The sequence below is a fragment of the Prionailurus viverrinus genome, chromosome A1 (assembly GCF_022837055.1).
Source record: "Prionailurus viverrinus isolate Anna chromosome A1, UM_Priviv_1.0, whole genome shotgun sequence".
Lineage (NCBI taxonomy): Eukaryota > Metazoa > Chordata > Mammalia > Carnivora > Felidae > Prionailurus > Prionailurus viverrinus.
Genome location: NC_062561.1, coordinates 157,211,109 through 157,230,867, shown reverse-complemented (window position 1 = coordinate 157,230,867; position 19,759 = coordinate 157,211,109). Strand labels below are relative to the sequence as shown.

The following is a 19,759-nucleotide window of genomic DNA, read 5'->3' as shown; positions in this document are numbered from 1 at the left end:
GTTAATTAACTGTACGATGGAGACTTTTGGTTTTTGTTTTCTGGATGGTTACATAAAAATGCCATGAAATGCTAGAATTATTTCTTCTAGTTTTTTTAAGTAAAATAAATAAATTGTCATATTTGAATGGTTAATACTAAACCACCATTACTGTGGAAATCAGATCGTGTGTGTGTGTGTGTGTGTGTGTGTGTGTGTGTGTGTAGATATCTTCAATTTGTAATTGTTTAGTTAACAATTAGAGAAAGTGGATGCAAATTACAGTTAAACCTTCCTAAAGGCGATTATTGATGTTTTTAGTATGGCTAAAACTACATATATGTAATCGTTGTAATATGTAGTATATGTATAAATTTATTTTACATATATAATAAACTTGAGGCCAAAATGTCATTTAAAAGATCTTCAGACTTATTTGTTTTCTTATCACTTCATAATTTCTATCTTCTGTTTCTTCAACACTGAATTTAAAAGAAAAAAAAGAGGAAATTAACTGAGGTTTATACAATTCAGTCAGTCATATACCAAAATAATCTTTGAACAGATCTTTGGGTCTCTGTTGAAACAAAAGAAAGATAGAAACAAATGAGTTTATGAATAAGATTATATAATACAACAAAGTTTCCACAAATTTATTCAATATTGAAAATTTCTGAAACTATAGGCTTCTCCCTTTGTGCTTCTGGTCTCATTTTTTTCTCCTCTCCCACTTGCTAGGGAAATGTGTTTACCCAAACTTGTAACTTTCTTTTGACAGCTTGTACTTTGATAAGGAGAATTATTCTCTTATCAAAACTTTACCTATCATATGTATGTGGGTAATAGCAAATTTTCTTTTAATCTGCCTCCTTTTTTGTTGGACATAATTTGAAGGAAAGTGTCTTGAGCTTTTTGAACAGTATCCTAATAATGAAAAATAAACCTTAAAAAAAAAAAAGCCCTCCCAACATATTTTAGTATTAGAGACCTCACTATTCCTAAAGATAGTGGTATATGGGTCATCTAACACCTGGAAACTCAAACGCTAAGCTTTGTTGTTTTCTGTTTGTCTTTGATTTCTGAAGCTCTGATATCTAACCAAATATTTCTATCCTTACATTTGTTTGATATAAGAGATAGGGATGATAGTGTATATACCAGTCAGAGAAACAATTTTGCTTAACAAGATTTTCTTTTTTCTTTCCAATAGACTTGATGTCACGACGATTTTAATATGCACTGAGAACTTATTATGGTCAATTTGCACATCTGTACAGAAGCTTTTGAATCCCCATCAGTATATAGATGATAAAATTTTTAAAATTCATACCCATTGTAATAATCTGTTTACAACATTAGTCATTTTGACTTCACCATTAACTGAATTATATCAGTAAGTATCAAACATATTTTTTTAGCTATTAGGGTATATAATGTGACTTAAAGTTATTTTTATACTACTTATTGAATTGTGTGAAGCAGCGAATAGAGATATTTTGAAGTGCATTTTTGATATTGTAAATTGGGCCATTTTACGAAAGGAACTAATACTGTGCTGTATCTCTGTTATCAATCTTATTCAGATGCTAAGGCTCCAGTAGGATCAGGATTATCTTGAGCTTCACTATTTGAATTGTTTAAATGATTATATTAATAGTTATTTTAATCATTTCATAGAAAAAGAAAATCATATTTAATGGCTTTTTGAAAATAGTTTTTAGTTTTAATTTTATATGAAGTAATTTGCTTTAATTGAAAAATTTTAAAAGAGGATTCTAAAATATTCCCAAATCTGGTCGAAACCTAATGGTTCCATACTGTCAGTTAATCTGCCATAGATTTGCATTTTTAGTAGCAGGCTGAGTGCCTAAGCTAGTAATGGCAAGTACAAATAGGATTAAGTAATTGAATTTTTATTTTCTGTCTGTGTATCTATCTATTTATCTACCTATTTTTTAAAGTAAACTACATGCCCAATATGAGCTTTGAACTCAAAACCCCAAGATCAGGGGTCATGTATTCTACTGACTGAGTCAGCCAGGTGCCTCAGCAATTGCATTTTTTTTTTTTAAGAGATAGAAGTTTATTGAATATACTGCAAGGAAGCACCAGGCAAAAGAGCAAAGGAGAGACTGCCTGCCAGGAGACAGTGATGCGGGCTACAGTTAAGGGGGTTGTAGTGAGGAGGTATAAGAATGTATGGAATTTTCCTTTTTTGGTACCTGTGCGGGGTTGTAAGCAGCCCATTGGCCAGCTAGGGCTTATAGATATATTGAGGTGGGCTGTTTAAAGAGCCTGTTTGCATTCAGTTCAGCGGTCACTGTGGGCCCTTTTACCCATTGTTCAAGCCTGTTGCCTAAAAGTGGCCTCTATATTCCCCCCTGACAGGTCAACAATGACATATCTTTGGCATTTGGGCAGAGGTATCGACTTCATTAGCTGCTTCATGCCAGACAGGGGAGGCACCTGTCCCTACCTAAAATTGTCAGTCCGTCAGACATTCTGTGCAGTTATAGACCAGAGCATGGTATTAGATCAACAAGCTGATAGGCAATTCGAGTGAAATTCCCTGGTGGCCAGCTCCATAGAATTTAGGGGGAGCGGATCCTCCCATGGTGTGGGCTGGAATCCTTGTTGATTCATGGAATTGTTGGATTCACTCAGACAGTAACAGATTTTGCCTATAGATCAAGATGGTGCCTGGATCCTCAGGAACAAAGGGAAAAAAGAAGGGCAGAAAGAAGCAAGGTGACTGAGAGATAGCATCAGGAAAGCATTCCAACCAATTCCCTAACGTGTGGATTGACCCTGGATGAGCTGCCATACTTTGGGGATGGATGCCTCAGGGGGATGGAGTGGGAGAGAGGACAGAAGTCCTTTGCCCTCACAGGCATGGGCAGTCCAACTTGTTCACCCTCAGACCTTCAGACCACACCTGGGAGCCACCGGGGTAGAGATCTTCAGTTGTATGAGGTGTACCAGGGTTAGGCCACAGAAGGGCCAAGAAGAGTAAGGGAGAGGGAGGAAAGGGTCCCTCCAAAGGGCAAGAGGGGAACTGGTTCCCCCTGGAGTTTGGATCCTCGTGGAGGAATAACCTCCTCCTGAGGTCTTCAGTTTCCCAACGAGTACTAGAATCCATCCACCAAGGGAAGAGTCCCAAGAAGTTCCCAGATAATCCAAGGAAAGTCCCAGACCAGCAGAAGTTCCCTGTGAGAGCCACCAAATGTGGGGTGACCCAATCAGGTGAAGGCTGGTCGTAGGGTGGTGAAAGAATTCACCCAAGGCAGAACAAAGGAGATAGAAGTTAATTGAATACACTGCAGGGGAACAATGGGCAGGACAACAAAGCAGAGACTCGACAAGTGCATTTTATTTTTATTTTTACTTTATTTGAAAATTTATTTATTTTGAGAGAAAGAGAGAGTGTGTGTGTGTGCACACGAGTGGGGTGGGGGCAGATAGAGAGAGGGAGAAAGAGAATCCCAAGCAGTCTCTGCACTGTCAGCACAGAACCCGCTACGGGGCTCAATCCCGCAAACTGTGAGATCATGACTGAGCCGAAATCAGGAATCGGGTGCTCAACCAACTGAGCCACCCAGGCACCCCAGCAACTGCATTTTTAAAATATTGAAAGATTTTACATAGTAAATAAGATTTAGGGAAATTAAAATTTTGAACTACTTTTCTGGTTTATTTCATTCAAATTGGTAATATTGTAGAAGAGGCTGGAGTAGATCTTATCATAAAATAATTATACAAGTTTTTTTAAACTCTCCTCCAAAATAGTCACTTTATCTCAAAAGACTAGATAATTGCATATTTGTAGTTTCTTGGGTAGGAAAAATGATGAATATTTTTATTTCTTAGGATAAATTAGGTAAAGTATTCCTTTCTGGAAGATTCTGGTAGGAGAAATATATAAATCTTGATTTTCAGTGAATTTTGAGACTTCTGTGTTAGAAATTCTAAGAGTAATTAACAAGTTTGATTTCACCTTCCCTATAATTTTCACCCACTCTTTGACTTTCAACAAACCCATTGTTTATAGATTGTTTCTTCTGGCAAGAAGAACTAATTTTAGAAATGGAGAATTCTTTCAGGAAGGGGAAGAAATAGTAAGATAAATTGCTGTAAGTTTGGGATTATATGCATAATAGTTCATAATCATAAAAAGCTCAAGGTCTGAAGCACGTAATAAATCCTAGTAAACTAAACTGATTTACCATAGATGAAAAAATTGCTATGCTCTTAGTTCAACGGGTCATTTCATCTGAGAGGAAGGCCCTGTGAAAATCAGGAACAAAGTTGACAAATTTCATGGGTTGGTCATGGTAAGCAATATTGAATTTCATGGTTTGTCACAGATGAATAGAAAAATTTTAACCCCCCAATACATTTGTAAAACAAATAAATTATTATCAAAGATTGCACATTTTAATAATAATAATGTAACATACATTGATTATTGTTAACCCATGGCCTTTTGGTACATTTTTTTAACAACTATGCAAGTACTCAAATCTCTGTGATTTGTGCATTAGATACTGCACTGTAACCTCATTCAACAAATTTAAATTGCTAATTTCAACCAGGATTACAGAACATTTTATACCAAGCACCGCCTCTGGTTTTTCTTAATATAAAACACAGATAGCTACATTGCCTTTAAGCATGAACAAAGTCTAGGTACTTTCCTTTTCAATATTTCTCAGTTCGTATAAATTTTCACAAATTGTATCCATTCAAGTTGATTTAAATGTTATGATTGTTTTTCTAGAATACCAGTGTAATCTTTGAAATATATTTTGCTTTATATTGACAAAGGAAATCTACAGGGTGATCTTCACCAAGTAGGAAAAATTGTATGTGTGTTGCAAGGACCCTATTGACTTATTGAGCTTCTTTTCACAACCAGAGTATGCAATTGTCATATTATTAGTATTGAAGGAAAAAATATATCTCTAGCTCACATTTAAAAATTAAGCTGTGCTTTGAGGGATTGGTGAAAAGTAACAATCAGATGTTGATAGTACTGAATTTTTCATAAACTGTACCTGACATTTGTCACTACATGTGATATGCCTTTTTTTGAAGGTGACTGCCTTTCTTCCAAGTAGTTCTGACAGATAAACTGAATGTATTTTCCTTTCTGAGTTTAACGTAGGACCACTAAATCCCAGGGCAGGAATACATGATTTTAAAATCTTTTCAGGAAGAATGAAACCTGTTTGCAAAAATGTGTGTTCTCTTTTAACTCTCCTTTGTAGATTTCTGTTAGAATGTTATAAAAGGAGTACTTTAAGTTTGTCCTCCAGGGAAAGAGACATGCCGAAACATGAAATATTCACCGTGTATTTTTCCAAAATGCCTATTGCTTGTAGATCTTCCATAAAGGCAGTTAAACTGCACATTCAGAAGTATACTCAGTGCACATTCATATACATACCCCAACATGGTTTTGTATGTTGCATTTTGCTTGCATAGAATGTTAATTTTAGTTTCTCTGTAGCAAATTAAAATTAAATTCGTAGAATTTTAGGTAAATGCAGTTCGTTTTCAATTCAACAAATGTTGCTGCCTCTCTAGCCCCTGTGATTAAGCACAGGGATTAAGCACCAGGATTATAGCATTGAGCAAGATGAAGTATGTACCATCAAGTAAAGTCTAATAAAATTTTCCATGTTAAGATTGAATTTATTTACACACACATAGCCACTGTCCCCAGTGTTACAATATTTAATAACACAGAAGGATGATTTTCAGTACAAGTGCCAACCTAACAGGCAAAAACCGGAATCATCAGAAATAGGCCAGAATATTGACCACTACGACAAGAATAGCAGACCTACTATCTTGGGGTTCACTTGGTATCACCAATATGGCTTTGAAGAACTAAATCCCAAGGTATTTCAATGCTGTGTCTCTGGTTTCAAACCAGCACTAGGTAATCATTTTGAGGTTATGGTCCTAGCCTTTTTATTTACTTATTTATTTTAAAGTATGTCACTGTCCCTCACAAAGCAGAGCATGTTAGACTAAAATTTCATTTTCATATTGCTAGAGTGCCTGGCATGCTTTGAAAGCAAGTCGTTCCTCAAAACGTTAAGCATAGAGTATGCTTATGTAAAATGTTGAACATATGGTCATCTGACCCAGCAGTTTTACTCTTAGGTGTATATATGTAAACAAACCAAAAATGTATGTCAGTACAAAGATTTGCACACAGTGTTCATAGCAGGATTTTTCATAATAGCACAGAGTGAAAAGAACCCAAATGCCCATCAATTGGTGAATGGACAAACAAAATGTGGCCTATCCATACAGGGGAATATCATTCAGCTATAAAAAACTATGGGGTGCTGACAGGTGCTTCCTACCTCAGGGCTGAGCTTCAAAAGCATTTGTGAAGTAAAAAAAGCCAGACCAAAGAGAGTACATATTGTAAGGTTTGTTTTACTAGAAATTTCCAAAATAAGCAATGAGAGACAGAAGGTAGGTTAGTCAGTTGCCAGTGGCTGAAAGGAGGGGAGAATCGGTCATACCTCCTAATAGGTGTAGGATCTCTTTTGAGGCTAATGAAAATGTTATAAAATTAGATAGTGGTGAAATTTGCACAACTTTGTGAATATAGTAGAAACCACTTTGCTGTAAACTCAAAATGAGTAAATTTTGTGGTATATGAATTAGACACCTTAATAAAGCTGTTAAAAAATAAGTACGTACTGAATAGAAATAAAAATTGAAATAATTAACATGTTAAAAAAAAAGTGGCAGAATGCAAAAGGATTCAGAAAGGGAAGTTAGTTGTCTTAGCCATTTTGTTTAGATTAAATGACCCCCATAATCCCCTTCCTCTAAACATTGCTTTTGAATAAACTTTCTATTTTTTTGTTTAAGCCTATATGTGATTCTAATCACAAACAGCCTTATATGTGATTCTAATAAGGTAATAAAGTAAAACACTGGTGAAGGGCTAGTCATGACTTTTGAAGAAGGCCTGTGCCCTGAATCTTTGACTAGCTGGTTCCTGCCCTGTCTTCTGGGATCCAGTCTTATTCTGCCTCACCACCATCTGTCCTGTTCTCCATCTGCCCTTTGGCTATATACCACTCAAGATTGCTTGTCACAGATGGCCCCTGAAATTCATCTTCATTGCCACTGTTCATTCTTTTTTCTTTTTTCTGTTTTTAACGTTTTTATTTATTTTTAAGAAAGCATGAGTGAGGGAGGGATGGGGGAGGGGACAGAAGATCCAAAGCAGGCCCTGTGCTGAGAACAGCAAGGTGATGTGGGGCTCAAACCCACAAACCATCAGGAGATCATGACCTTAGCCAAAGTCAGACCCTCAACCAACTGAGCCACCCAGGCGCCCCATTCTTTTCTTTTTTTTTTTTTAACCGATGTCTGCTGTGTACCTACAGTCTGTCCAAGCATTCTGCCAGTCATTTTCCAAATTCAAATCATTATTGTCTAACCTCAAAGAGTTATTTTCATCATGAGAAACATAAGGCAGGGGGCAGGAGAAGTGTGGGGAGCCATTGTTTATCCTAAGTGTCTTACCTTAATTTCTCTCACTGAATGATATTCATGCAACTATTTATAGTCCCAGGGGTAATGCTGGATTATGAAAGCAAAATAATGACTTAGAACTGTGTTTAAAATGGTGGCGTAGATGGGGCACCTGTGTGGTGTGTCAGTCAGTTAAGTGTCCAACTCCTGATTTTGGCCTAGGTTATGGGATCAAACTCTGTGTCAGGGTCCATGCCGGGCATGGAGCATGCTTGGGATTCTCTCTCTCTCTCTCTCTCTCTCTCTCTCTCTCTCTCTCGGCCCCTTCCCCGTGGATGTGCATGCCTGCTCTTCCTCTCTCTACATAAATAAATAAACATTTAAAAAATAAATAAACATAAAAATAAATAAAATGGTGAAGTAGATTGAATTTGGCTCTCTCTACACGTTCATGGTTAATTGTGATTTTTGAGACATCAGAAAGGCTTGCATGTCTTCATTGTCTCGAATATTCCATTGCTATCTCTGTAGTTCAGTTTCAAACTAATTCTACTTCTTCTGAACTTGTGGTCTTCTCTTGGTACTTTAATTTCTTGAGCACCTCCAGTGGCTTAGGCACTATGGTAGACACAGAAGTGAGGTGTCTGGCCTGGCCCCTCTACCCCTGTGAAACTTACATCCCTCTGCTGCCTCAATTCCATCCTGGAGATTTAATCCATTAGCATCATATTATGAGACAGAGTTCTCCTGGGAGGGCAGCCAAAAGCAGGGTGGCACAAGAGAAGCATAAAACCCAGCTAACTCTTTTTTGCTTATCAGTTGTTCTCACTTTTGATGTGCATTAGATTTCTTTCTTTCTAGCAGCAGCTGGCTGCATAAGCCCCCAAAAGTCATTCAGTTTTGTTAATGAAGAAAGGAAGGAAGGCAACATACTTGTACATCACAGACCTACAAGAGACTGAATCTGGGGCAGAGGGCCCAAGTGGCATGCTGTGAAGACTGCAGAGTCTGTCTGATGTTAGCGAGAGGGAAGGGGCAAAGGTCAGCTGATGCTGGAGGAAGGGCAAAGGCAAGGAATTTCCCCCAATTCACATTTTTCCCCCTAAGCAAAAACATCTTTACAGTCTGCTAATTTGGAAATGTGAGGAAATGTATTTTGCTTCAACCTATGGACAATTACTTATTTTTTAAAGAGTATTTAAATTTGCTATATCAAAGTTCTTTTAAGTCTTGTGGAAAATATAACTCTGTGGCTCATATGATTGTGTTTTATTCTCCACTATGAATTATTTAGAGCATCCTCTCTTTTAAGTGTATACCAAAACATCATTAGAGGTTATCTAATAGCCAGCTCATCATTTCATTCCCCCATTGAGGCTTGTGGGCCAATTTTCACCCTGTTATACTCTCCAGAATAATGACACTAATTTGGGATCTTGCTGTGGAATTAAATGCTTATACAGATCCCACCCCCTCTGAGACCATAAACATCTGCCATAACATTTCTTATAGCCAAATAACCCTACTATTACCGGGATGACTGAGAAACCATGAGCGGAATAAAAGAGCTTAGGTACTGGCAGAAGTGTTCTGGGAAATACTGTATTGCCAGTGGTTTGTGGTCTGAGAAGTTTTCACACCATTCCAAATAACCATTCCATTATCCTTAGATTCTCCATTATTGTTTTCTAATCTCAAGGATGAAACTGTAATTAGGCAACCATTTAGACTCTGAGATAGCTGTAGACCTTCTTAAGAAGTGTTTACAACCGTTGTTTTCATGCTGATAATATGTTACATATGTGGGTCCTGTATTATGTACATACACTTTCTAGGTCCTTTATGTGCATTATCTCAATCATCACACTGACCTCATGAGGTGATTATTATTTCTTTTTTACCGTTTTACAAATGAGAAAACTGAAACTGAATAAATTATCAAACCACACTGTGTGTCAAATAAAAAGCCCACCCAAAACACCAAAATACAAACTCAGTCCGTCTGGCTCCAGAGCTCCTGCATGTGCCCGTGCACTGCCTCTAGATAATCTTCAGTGACCCTCCCCTTGGGTACAGAGCAGACAGCAAAACAATAAATGTAAGAGGATCAGAGATAGACTTAAGTCCTAAGAAGAAACAAAGCAAAATAAGACCACAGACAGGGATGAGGTGGTGAGATAGAAAATTTCTTAGTCAGGGAAGACTTTTTATAAGGTTTTGAGGTAGAGCAGTCTAGAGAGCCAGCTGACCATGGCAGAGAGTACTTTCTAGGTAAGGTTTTCATTCTTGGAGAAATGAACTGCCCCCCAGATAATTAGACAGAACGGACTTTATGCAAAGGGCTCAATCACGTAGGTGGTAAAATGGGCAGAGGTTACACTACCACAGCCTCTGATCCCTACTGGTCTCTCATCAAGCCCTTCATCTCTTGTGCCATCCTTTTCTTTCAGACTGCTTTCCTATGAGGTCTTCTTTCTTTCCAGAACGCTTGCTTCTTCTCCTCTCACGTTATGCCAGTACCAACCCTTCCTAGCTCCCTTGCTAGTGCATGTCCCTTCTCTCTTCCCTCACTTTCTTGGCCTCTCCATCCAGAATTTGGAACACTGCCCGTGACATTCACTTAGCTGGCCTTTTGTACTTTCTGATAACTCCAGTCTTTGTCTTACATCTGGGTGGCTTTCTCTTCCATCCTCCTCCACTTTAGCAAACCTCCCCTTGCCCTATCCCACTATTTGTTAGCAGATGACTTTGCCCCTATACTTTTCTGAGAAAACTTAGATCATCATGAATGTACTTTAACTTCTCATTTCCATTTTAATAATTATCTCTATCCTTACTCCCTCTAAATCCTTTGATCAATGTATCTCTTTTCCCAACCAAAACAAATATTTTCACCTGAGCTCTCGATCACATTTACCTCCTACTCCGTAGCTGTAGTCTTTTAAACACTCTTTCTGTCTTCTGACTCTTTCTCCAAAGATTCTTTTACATTTAAAAATATTCTTTTGGGGGCACCTGGGTGGCTCAGATAATTAAGCACCCAACTCTTGATCTCAGTTCAGGTCTTGGTCTCAGGGTCATGAGTTCAAGCCCCTCGCTGGGCCCTGTGCTGAGTGTGAAGCCTACTTAAAAAATATATATATATATATTTCTTTATTTTTATGTTTCCTTTCTAAATGTAGTTTGCACTCATTGTCTGCACTTTCACACCTACCATTCGTTCAATGCACTGCAATTGCCCTCATCATGCTAAACAAAAAACGTGGGCCAGGTCATCCATGCCTACCCAGTTGCCAGCTCAAATCTTTGTCCCTACGTTCAATTACCCTTTGTGCAGCTTTTATCACTACTGGCCATTTTTCTTCCCTTGGTTTACCTAACATCACTTTCTCCTGGCTCTTTGCCTGCATCTCTGATTATTCCTTCTTGGTTTCATTTGAGTGCTTCTTTTTCTCACTTCATCCTTTAATTGTCAGTGTGTTCCAGACCATCTCTTTTCCTTTTACACTTTCTTTTGGGTGAATTCAGCCATCCCCTTGGCTTTGCCATTATGCTAATGACTTCCACATCAATATCTTCCCCCTAGATATCTCTTGTATATGTTACATCAGCAAATCTAAGTTTCAAGTGGATGTCTCTCTTTGGATATACTTCAAATTCCTGCAGTTCCCTCAATATATCTGAAACTAAGTAAAATGCCTTCAAGCCATCCCAGATTTCTCTTAACCCTTAGCCCTTCTCCTTCTCCCTTCTCCCTGTGCCATCTCCAACCCCATGTCTTTAGGGAATGAATATTGTTGATTCTATTAATTTTATATTTTTTATATTTGTCTCCTACTCCCTGTCTCCTCTGCCTCTTACTTTGGTTTAGGACATTGTTCTCTTCTGCCTGATCTTCCCTAGCCTTGGTCTCTTTAGTCAACACTCCACACTATTGCACAAGTGATTTTTTGAAAATATAAGATAGCTGATATAACTCCCATGCTCTAAAGTCTTCAGTGATCCCTCACTGCTGGCACAAAGTCCATACTCCTTAGAAAAGCGTATCCTAGGATCCTGATCTAAGCTTCTGCTTGGTTCACACAGTGTAATGTAAGGTTTGGAATATGACAGCCTCATTTTGAAGCCTATCTGGTAACTTTTGTTCTTTCTGAAATTTAGTAAAAAAAAAAAAAAATTAGTAAGAAAAAAATGGCTTTCAAAGAAGAGATATATTATGGGCCCCTGGGTGGCTCACTCAGTTAAGACTCCTAATCCTGATTTCAGCTCGGGTCATGATCTCAAAGTTCGTGGGTTCAACCCCCACACCAGGCTCTGCACTGACAGTATGGAACCTGCTTGGGATTCTCTGTCTCCCTCTCTCCCTCTGCCCTTCCTCTGCTCATTCTCTCTCTCTCTCTCTCTCTCTCTCTCTCTCTCTCTCAAAATAAATAAATAAATAAATAAATAAATAAATAAATAAATATTCAAAGAAGAGATATTAAAGTCTAAAAAATGTTGAAGTATATTTAATTAGAAGGTGTGCAATTTGGCAAGACAGACTGAGAAGAGTCATGTCAAATTTGGAAAGTGTGATATTATAAGAAGCAGGATATGGAATGAAAAGGTAGGAAGGGTTTTCAGAATGGAATTCTGTTCTACATATTACTTAAAGATGCTGTTGTTCCTGTACTATATATAAAGAGAGTACCACTTCAAACAATTCCATTTCTAAAATATTCCCAGTTGTTATTCCTCACTCCATGTAGGCAAGTATAGTCTCCTGTTATGATAAAAATTTTATTAACCAAGCTATCTACTAAAGATTTTATGTAGCAAATTCTTTCTTATTACCTCAAGATTTATTGTTGAATTTGGGCCAACCAAGAAAAATGTTATAGTCACTTCTCCAAAGATAGTTGTAAACCAGATATTCTGGCCAAATTGTTCTAATTTTGAAATCATAGTCATATATTTTGCAGTTAAATTCTTCTTTATAAGCTCTCTATAGGCTCTTAGGAGCATACAGAATTAATTATAAATTCCCATTAATTGTTTAGTATTTATAAATCACTTTAAAGAATAAAGAGAGGTATCTTTATGCTAAACATCTTACATAAATGAAGCAAATATGACAAAATATTGACATTTATTGGATCTAGGTTGAGGAGGGAAATAGAAATGGTATTTACTGTCCTATTCTTTATACATTTATGTTTGACAAATTTTATAATGAGGATTTTAATATAATGATGATATTGTCAGACCTTTCTAAGTATAAGGATTGCTATATGGGGGCCTCTGTGTTACCTATTAACACAGATTCCAAGTGGATGAATGCGTTGTCCATTCTAACACAATATCATTTTGTGTAAAATCATTAACTTTGATTAAGTGAGAATAAAAAGTTTTGATGGTCTTCATGGTAATGTTTTCTGTATATTATGAAATAATTATTTTATTTCCCCAGGACTTTTCAGCATGGCATGGATGACTCTGCTTCAAATTCCATGAAACCATTTTTTAAGCAACCATTACATTGGTTTTCTTGCATATCACATTTCTACCCTTCTTTACTCAGGTGAGAACCTCTAAATGCTTTACTATGTAAAATTCGGTGATTTCTTTAAAGTTTAGGAGAAACTTTTACTCATCGAGGTAAATGCATCTCACAAAAAGAAGTTACAAAATTTTATATTATATAGGTAAGTAAAAAGTACTACTTCTTTTTTTATTAGCTCAAGAATCCAGGATACAAACTACATAATCATTTACTAACATAGTTTTACTGATATAATGGCAAATTGTTAATTTTTGGAATTTAGTGGTTCTAATTGCTTAGCCATCTTACAATTTATCCTTTTTGATCTATGACTGGGGATTTGACAGTACTACAACTAATTATCAAAAAAAAAAAAAAACAGCAAAACTGGATAATTCATGTAAACTAACTCAGAGCCTTAGGTAAAAGTTGAGAGAGGAGAAACTTTAAAAATTATGAATAGGTCTTTAACTTTTATTATTTAATTAACAGCAATTTAAACATAAGAAAAATCATTTAAAGCATGAAATATACTTCCAGAATAATCTGATGACATTTGGTGGCATTATATAGAGTGTCAGTTTGATTCTTCACTGAATATATCATTGGAGAGGACCTTTGCTTGGTATATGTGAATAAATATATCATGTATAGCTGAAGGAGATATTGTTAATCACCATACATTCTTGATGCACCTTGGAAATACACTATCCATGATTTCACTCTCTAAATTTACTGAGTGTATCTCACTCTTGAGGAACAAGAGTCATACCCAGAAATAAGGGTGTGTAAACCTCCTACACAAAGTCTCCATAAATACAATAGATATACCCTGTTGACCTATTAAGTTGCTGTCTCCATATAGGTAATGGGGAATCCGAGGTCAGTGACACATAAGACTCTATATTCAAGTGTATTGTTGTTACTTCACTTACAAATAAAACATTTTCACCATCTCTGATTAACTCCTTATGATTGATTCCTAGAAATGGAATGCCCTCAATACCCTGTCATTTCAGTACCCAGCAGCTTGCATGTAGACTCTTATGTCACTGAAAAGCAAAGAGCTAACTCTTGAAAATTCATTATTGCACAAATGAGAAGTTGCTTTAATCTTTTAGTAGTACCACTTTCATCTTAATCTATAACCATTGATCTATAATCTATATGCTGTAGAGCCTACATCCTATCTATCCTATAGACCTAGGTCCTAGGTCTATAATCTATGCTCTCTAACCATCTATAACTTTAGGCATTGCTCTATAAAGTCTTGCCCTTCAGGGTTGCTCAGCCTAGAGACAGGCCTGGAAAGTCAGCATGGGAATGGGTTTATCTTTCAAACAGCTACTTCTTATGTTTAACTTCTTTATTTCTTCTATACCTGCAGCAAGTATAAATGTAATAAGACTTTTCTTTCTGTCTGCTTCTGTGTAGTAATCAATCTCCACTATTATCCAACACAGACATTAGCACATGAGGGTCACTACTTAGTCACTACTCAGAAATGCAGTTTGGTACACGCTTTCTGGAGGACTTTTTAGTGAGCTGTGTCAAAAACCTTAAAAATATTTATTCCCCTTGACCCAGAAATTTCTAGGAATCAATCATAAGGAATTAATCAGAGCTGCTGATGAAGCTTTATATGTGAGGATATCTGCTGAAACATTATTTCTGAAAGACAAAAAATGGAAATGAATGTCCCACAATATAGAATGAGACAAGTCAATTATAGGATAGTCATATGATACACTACTATGGAGTCATTAAAAGGGTTGATATTTAAAAATATTAAAATGACAAATAATTATGATTTATAGTTAAAGGGAAGCTACATATAGTGATTATGACATCAAAACTGGCCCAGTTTTTCGAATGATAACCATATACCAGACATTCTAGGTGCTTCATGCACATTGTCTCTTTTAAATATCTCACCAGTCTGTGTGTATTCCTGTGCTTCTTTCATGAAGAGTACAGTGATGTGTAAGTAGCGACTTTCTGAAGACTTCAAAGCTGGGAGGCGGACGGTGAACCTAAGCTTCTCAACTAGAGAGCACATATTCAGAAAGATGTTAACAGGTGTGCATGAAATGTCTAAGATTGTCAGTTATTTACTATGTAAAGGCTCTTTTTTATGGGGCTCTTACATACTAATCTATAGTGTTTATGTCCAGGGGAAGGATCTAGTGTGTGGATTCCTCAAGCTTGCTGGATGTGAGACCCATGTTTCCCAGGGGATGAACAGTTATTGGAAAGTGGGATACAATTGAAAGTGTTGAACTATGCCATATTATTTACATATAGCATTAAAAAGTATGTATAGAGGGGTGCCTGAGTGACTCAGTCAGTTGAAAGTCTGACTCTTGATTTTGGCTCAGGTCATGATCTCACAGTTCTTCAGTTCACGCCCTGCATCAGGCTCTGAGCTGACTACATGGAACCTGCTTGAGAGTCTCTCTCTCCCTCTCTCTCTGTTCCTACTCCCACGTACTCTCTCTCTTGCTCTCTCCATCTTTCTCTCTCAAAAACAAATAAACCTAAATAAACAAAAAAAAAAACTTTAAAAAAGCACGTATGTAAAAACAAATCTTGAAAGGATATATGCTAGGGAGCTTATAGTTTTTATCTTTATATGGTAGGATTGCAAGCAATTTTGATTTTTATATGTATCATTTTACCTATTTTCTGTATTTCATATAATGAAAACAATTTAATTTTACAGATCTTCCTGGACTAGTGATGGGGTTACATCCTGATGACCTCATCATAAGTTTGAAAATATTGTTAAGTCACAAATGCATTTAACATGCCTAAACTACGAATCATCATAGCTCAGCCTCACCTACCTTAAACGTGGTGCGAACACTCACATTAGCCTACAATTGGACAAAATGATCTAACACAAACCTATTTTATAACAAAGTGATGCATATCTCATGTAATATCTTGACTATTTACTGAAAGTGAAAAATGGAATGGCTGAACGGGCACAGAGTGGTTGTGAGCGTCTGGGTTGTTCACCCAGCACGGCTGCCCGAGCTGCAGCTCTCTGCCACCACCCAGCTCCGTATCATACAGCATATTGCTAGCCCGGGGAAAGATCTAAGTTCAAAACTTGATGTGTGGTTTCTACTCAAAGCCTATTGTTTTCACACCATCATAAAGTTAAAAAATCGTAAGTCGAACCATCGAAAGTCAGGACCGTCTTATTAATATAAATTTTTTTTAACAAAAAGAAACCCATTTTTTATTGCTTTTTTGTTCACATGGCTTATCCTATAATCTCTATGCAGATGATTTCCAGCTTTGCGTCTCCAGCTCTAAGCACTTACCTTTACCCTCAACATTGTATGTCTGGCTGCTCGTATTTCTCAAATGACCCACTGTATTACTGGAGATCTACTATGATGTCCTCAACTGATCCTTCCTTCCAATCTTCCCTTGTCCTTTCTGCATGGTGTCTTTTGTATTAGGAGTGTCATCATTCTGAAACACATGCAGGGTAGAATCTTGATTATAGTTTCCATACTGAGCTGGTTCTTTGCCTGTTCCTCGTGTATTATCAGGTTCAGTTGATTTTTTCTTGACTGTTCTCTTAGAACCATCCTTTCTCTCCAACCCATTACACCAACCTTGTACAGGATGAGCTCTCCTACCATGAAGGCAATACTTCCTGATAATTATTCTCTAACAGGTCCACAGAATATGCCCAGAAAGACAGGATCCATGTGACCTGAGATCTAACACTTTTAGAACAGTGGAATAGTCACAGGAACCCAGAGAAGCAACGAAAGTATTTCAAAATAACTCAACATATTGATTCATACTTGTGACACATTGCAGTATGAATTCCTAGACCACCATCATGTGACATTAAAAATCTCCACCTTTCATGGGGCACCTGTGTGGCATAGTTGGTCAAGCGTCCAACTTTGGCTCAGATCATGATCTCATGGTTTGTGAGTTCTAAAACCACGTTGGGCTCTGTGCTGATAGCTCTCCGAGCCTGGAGCCTGCTTCGTATTCTGTGTCTCCCTCTCTCTCTGCCCCTCCTCTGCTTGCACCCTGTCTCTCAAAAATGAGTAAATGTTAAAAAAAATTTTTTTTAATCTCCACCTTTCCATCCATTTTCCTCACATACACCTGCTGTTTCTGTATGTTTTTTCACCCCCAAATTATTCTTCAAAACTCCATTCCTCACTTTAGCAACTAAAATGAACTGTTCAGGGAAACACATGGGTTGGATGACGCTAAACTAAAAATATATTAGGCTTTTCTTTTTTAGAAAAAGTACGTCTGAGGGTAGAGGTGACTGAAATATCTAATATTATGAAGGATCTTAGTAACTTATTCACCTATTTGCTTATTTATTTGCACATGTGCATTGTTTTAGAAAGGATTTAAGTTGGCCTTTAACAAGTATTAAATATATTAGGATAATGAATTAAAAGTAGGTGAGAAGCAAGAAGCAGAGCAAGGAGGAGGACATGAAATTAAGACTTAAAATAAGAGTTACAAATGCATACACAGTTGTATGGACCATAAATTTGTCTGTAGGATTACTAGCAAAAGCCCATGAAGTATATAAATTGGTAAAAATAGAATGTTTCATGTTCTCCCAGAATCCCTGGAATAGAGTTTAGAAGAGTTTGCTTTAGGGAAAATAAATGTATTTTCAAAGCAGTAAGTGAAATGTACTGTATTCATTATCCCTAGCACTGGCATAGGCTAACAATGTGAGTTGATTTAGAAAGGGTAATCAGTTTCATACTAGATTAAACTGAGGCATGTGGAGAATATATTAATCTCAAGGTTAATACTATGACACCATACTGTGCTTTCATATAAATGTTCAAGGAAGAATACCATCTTAGTCAATTATGCCATTATATTATAATGCTTTTTATTATTTTCCAAACTTTCATCTTCTTGTGGTTCTTTAAATATTTCCTAATATTTTTCCAGTCTTCCTTACCTAAGTAGGTCATAACTGCACACTGAAACCAAGTAGCATAATCAGTGTGAGTAAACAGCCCATTCATTTTACACTGCTCATTTTCTTTTATGATGACAACATGATGTTTGGATTTGTGGCCAGTCCATTCTGAGCTGCCGATACTTCTTTCCACTCTGCTTTTGTTTCTATTATTTTTTTACACAGTTTATCCTGTTTTATATTTATATACATTTTCCCTCCCTAAATATATTAACTTTTGGCTTCATTATATTATATGCTTTGTGGGTCTTTCCTTTTATCCAGTTCACCAAGAGATGTTTATTCATTTTCTCAATAAGTGCATTTAAAATGTTTTCTCCAGGTAAGGCACCGTGCTAGGTGTTAACGGTGAGGAAAGAGGTAGACAATGAAGTTGGAGACAAAGCCCCTTTCTTCAAATAACTACACATACCATTATCCACTTCTTCCATCTTGAGATGCTCTCCCAGTTCTTCCTGACATATTCTCCCAATCTTGTTCCTCCTTTTCTGTTGCTTTTTCTCTGTCTCCTTTGCCAGTTCATCTCCCTAGACCTGGCCATGAAATATCGAACGTCTTTAGTGTTCTGTTGTAGAACTTTTCCAGGTGAACTGAAACATGCCTGTGGCTTCCTGTACTCCTTGTGTGCCCTCAGATTCAAGTCTCTAATTTTTACCTCTCCTGGGACTACAGACCCGTATATCCATGGGTGCCAACCATACCTGAATGCCTTCCTGAGGGTTGCACCTGGTGATCACAAAGACACCTCAAACTCAAAATGACCAAAATTGGACTTAGGATATTCTCCTCCAAACTGCTCCCCTTCTTTTATTCCCTGTTTAGATGATGGTACCTCTATGCAGTTGTACAAGCCAGAGACATAGGAGACAACCTGAATACCTCCCTCTTTCTCTCCTACTATATCCAGTCCATTGCTAAGTCTCATTTACTTTAACCCCTAGTATTTGCTGTCCATTGCCCACCTTTGCGTTACTCCTAACAATCATCTTTCTCCTCAGTAACTGCAGTGACCTCTTAGTTTTCTTCCTATATGTATGTTGACTCCTATGTCCAATGTTTTCTGAACTGCAGCCAGAGATTCCTTACATCCAAATCTATTTTCAAAACTAAATTTTTATCATTTCACATTCATGGCTTAAAAACTTTCCATGAATTCTTCTGTGTCCTTAAGTGTAAACAAAAACATTTAGCATCCTATAAGACTTACGTAGGTGTGGCTTACCCACCTCTGCAACCTCTTCTGATACCATACTATCCTGTGATTCTGCTCTGCAGACATTAGCCTTTTTACATTTCTTTGTTGTGCCACACTCCTTTCTGCCACAGGATCTTTGCACATGCTTTCCCCCTTTCCCTGAGATGTCTTTATTCTCTTTCACCTAGTTAATATCAACTTATCTTCATATCTCAGCTCCAGTGTGACCTCTGTATGGAAGCCTTTTACCAACCACAAAAACTGGTTCACTTCTCACTGCATCTTCTTTTTCTTTTTAATGTTTATTTATTTTTGAGAGAGAGAGATACAGAATGTGAGTGGGGATGGGGCAGAGAGAGAGGGAGGCACAGAATCCGAAGCAGGCTCCAGGCTCCAAGCGGTCAGCTCAGAGCCCGATGCAGGCCTCAAACCCACGAACTGCGAGATTATGACCTGAGCCAAAGTCGGACGCTTAACCAACTGAGCCACCCAGGCGCCCCTCACTGCATTTTCTAAAAGCATCTTTTTTGCTTTTCCTTCATCGAGTTTTTATAGTTGT

The 19,759-nt window shown here is 37.2% G+C and overlaps 1 protein-coding gene across 3 annotated transcripts in view; it reads left to right on the top strand.

Moving 5' to 3' along the window:
- The window catches only part of KIAA0825 (KIAA0825 ortholog), a 385,582-nt gene that overhangs the window by 122,227 nt on the left and 243,596 nt on the right, over window positions 1-19,759 (top strand). For all 3 annotated transcript variants that reach the window (XM_047877364.1, XM_047877370.1, XM_047877379.1), the window contains exons 12-13: window positions 1,190-1,372; window positions 12,938-13,048. In XM_047877364.1, the coding sequence (XP_047733320.1) occupies window positions 1,190-1,372; window positions 12,938-13,048 (294 nt within the window). The remainder of the gene's footprint in view (window positions 1-1,189; window positions 1,373-12,937; window positions 13,049-19,759) is intronic.